At 57.5% G+C, this 1,010-nt stretch overlaps 1 protein-coding gene across 1 annotated transcript in view; it reads left to right on the top strand.

Annotated features, from left to right (window-relative positions):
- Nucleotides 1-1,010, top strand: part of VOLCADRAFT_99921 (uncharacterized protein) — a gene marked incomplete at both ends in the record, with an annotated part of 16,482 nt that overhangs the window by 12,304 nt on the left and 3,168 nt on the right. Inside the window, 2 exons of the mRNA XM_002958593.1 lie at nt 321-369; nt 739-861. Of these exons, the coding sequence (XP_002958639.1) occupies nt 321-369; nt 739-861 (172 nt within the window). The remainder of the gene's footprint in view (nt 1-320; nt 370-738; nt 862-1,010) is intronic.

Raw genomic sequence — 1,010 nt, 5'->3', positions numbered from 1 at the left:
GGAGGGGGGGGGGAAGAGGGGGGGGGAAACATTTAGACTGCCCGGGGGGGAGGAGGTTTGGGGAATTGGGGAGAGGCGCTCCTTCCCGGAGCAGTCGAGTGTCGCCTGAATGTCGGAATCTGATGCAGTGACTGTTCGTTACCGCCAACCTCTACAACTTCCCAACCACTATAACGACCCAACGTTTTGCCCTAGCCCCACTGCCCAGTTCCCTTCATCCTTCCCTTCGGGTGCATCTCGACGTCTGTTTGTTTGTTGGTCTGTCTATTTGTCTATCTATATGTTTGTCTGATCTGTCTGTCTGTCTGTCTTGTTTGCAGGTTCAACCCCTTCCCGGGGACTCTCTACGTGCCGTCGGCTCCCGAACGGGTTAGTGATGTACGGCAACCTCCTCCCCCCTTCCCATTTTGGCATCACCATCATCACCAGCATTGCTTTCCAACCCCCCTCCCCTGCACACACACAATCAGATATACATAATACACACTCTTAAACGATTTACAGCTCCGCATACGAGTCGCGCATGAATATGTATGTCTGTCGGTATCTGTGTGTGGCAAAGCATGTAAGCCGTACACAGCGTTGAAGCGGGGAGAGATGTACGGCTGTCGGGTTTGGGAAGGGAGCCCTCTGTCCCCCTCTTTTCCCACGAGCACATACACACATACACAGCACGCTTCCATTTCCCTCCCCCCTCCACCACTACACACACACTCTATCCACAAACTCGAAACACAGGTGGATGAGTTCCGACGGGTACTGCGGGAAGGCGGTCGTATCGTACATGTACGGCAGTCCAAGGGCGACAGCGGCATGGCAGCGTGTGGGCAGTTGGGGGATGTGGGGGGAACGAAGGAGGGGGTGGGTTGGGAGGGGAGGGGGGCGGGTGCAACAGTCGAAAAACGGAGGAGGGGTGGCGCTAGCATGCTGCCGGCTGCTACAGCGCTGGCGGCAGCTGCAGCAGCAGCAGCGGCGGCAGCGGAGGTTGGTGAGGTCGCTGCCACCGCTGC

Source organism: Volvox carteri (genome assembly GCF_000143455.1).
Source record: "Volvox carteri f. nagariensis unplaced genomic scaffold VOLCAscaffold_99, whole genome shotgun sequence".
In the NCBI taxonomy this organism is placed as follows: domain Eukaryota; kingdom Viridiplantae; phylum Chlorophyta; class Chlorophyceae; order Chlamydomonadales; family Volvocaceae; genus Volvox; species Volvox carteri.
This window is presented reverse-complemented; position numbering and strand designations above follow the sequence as displayed.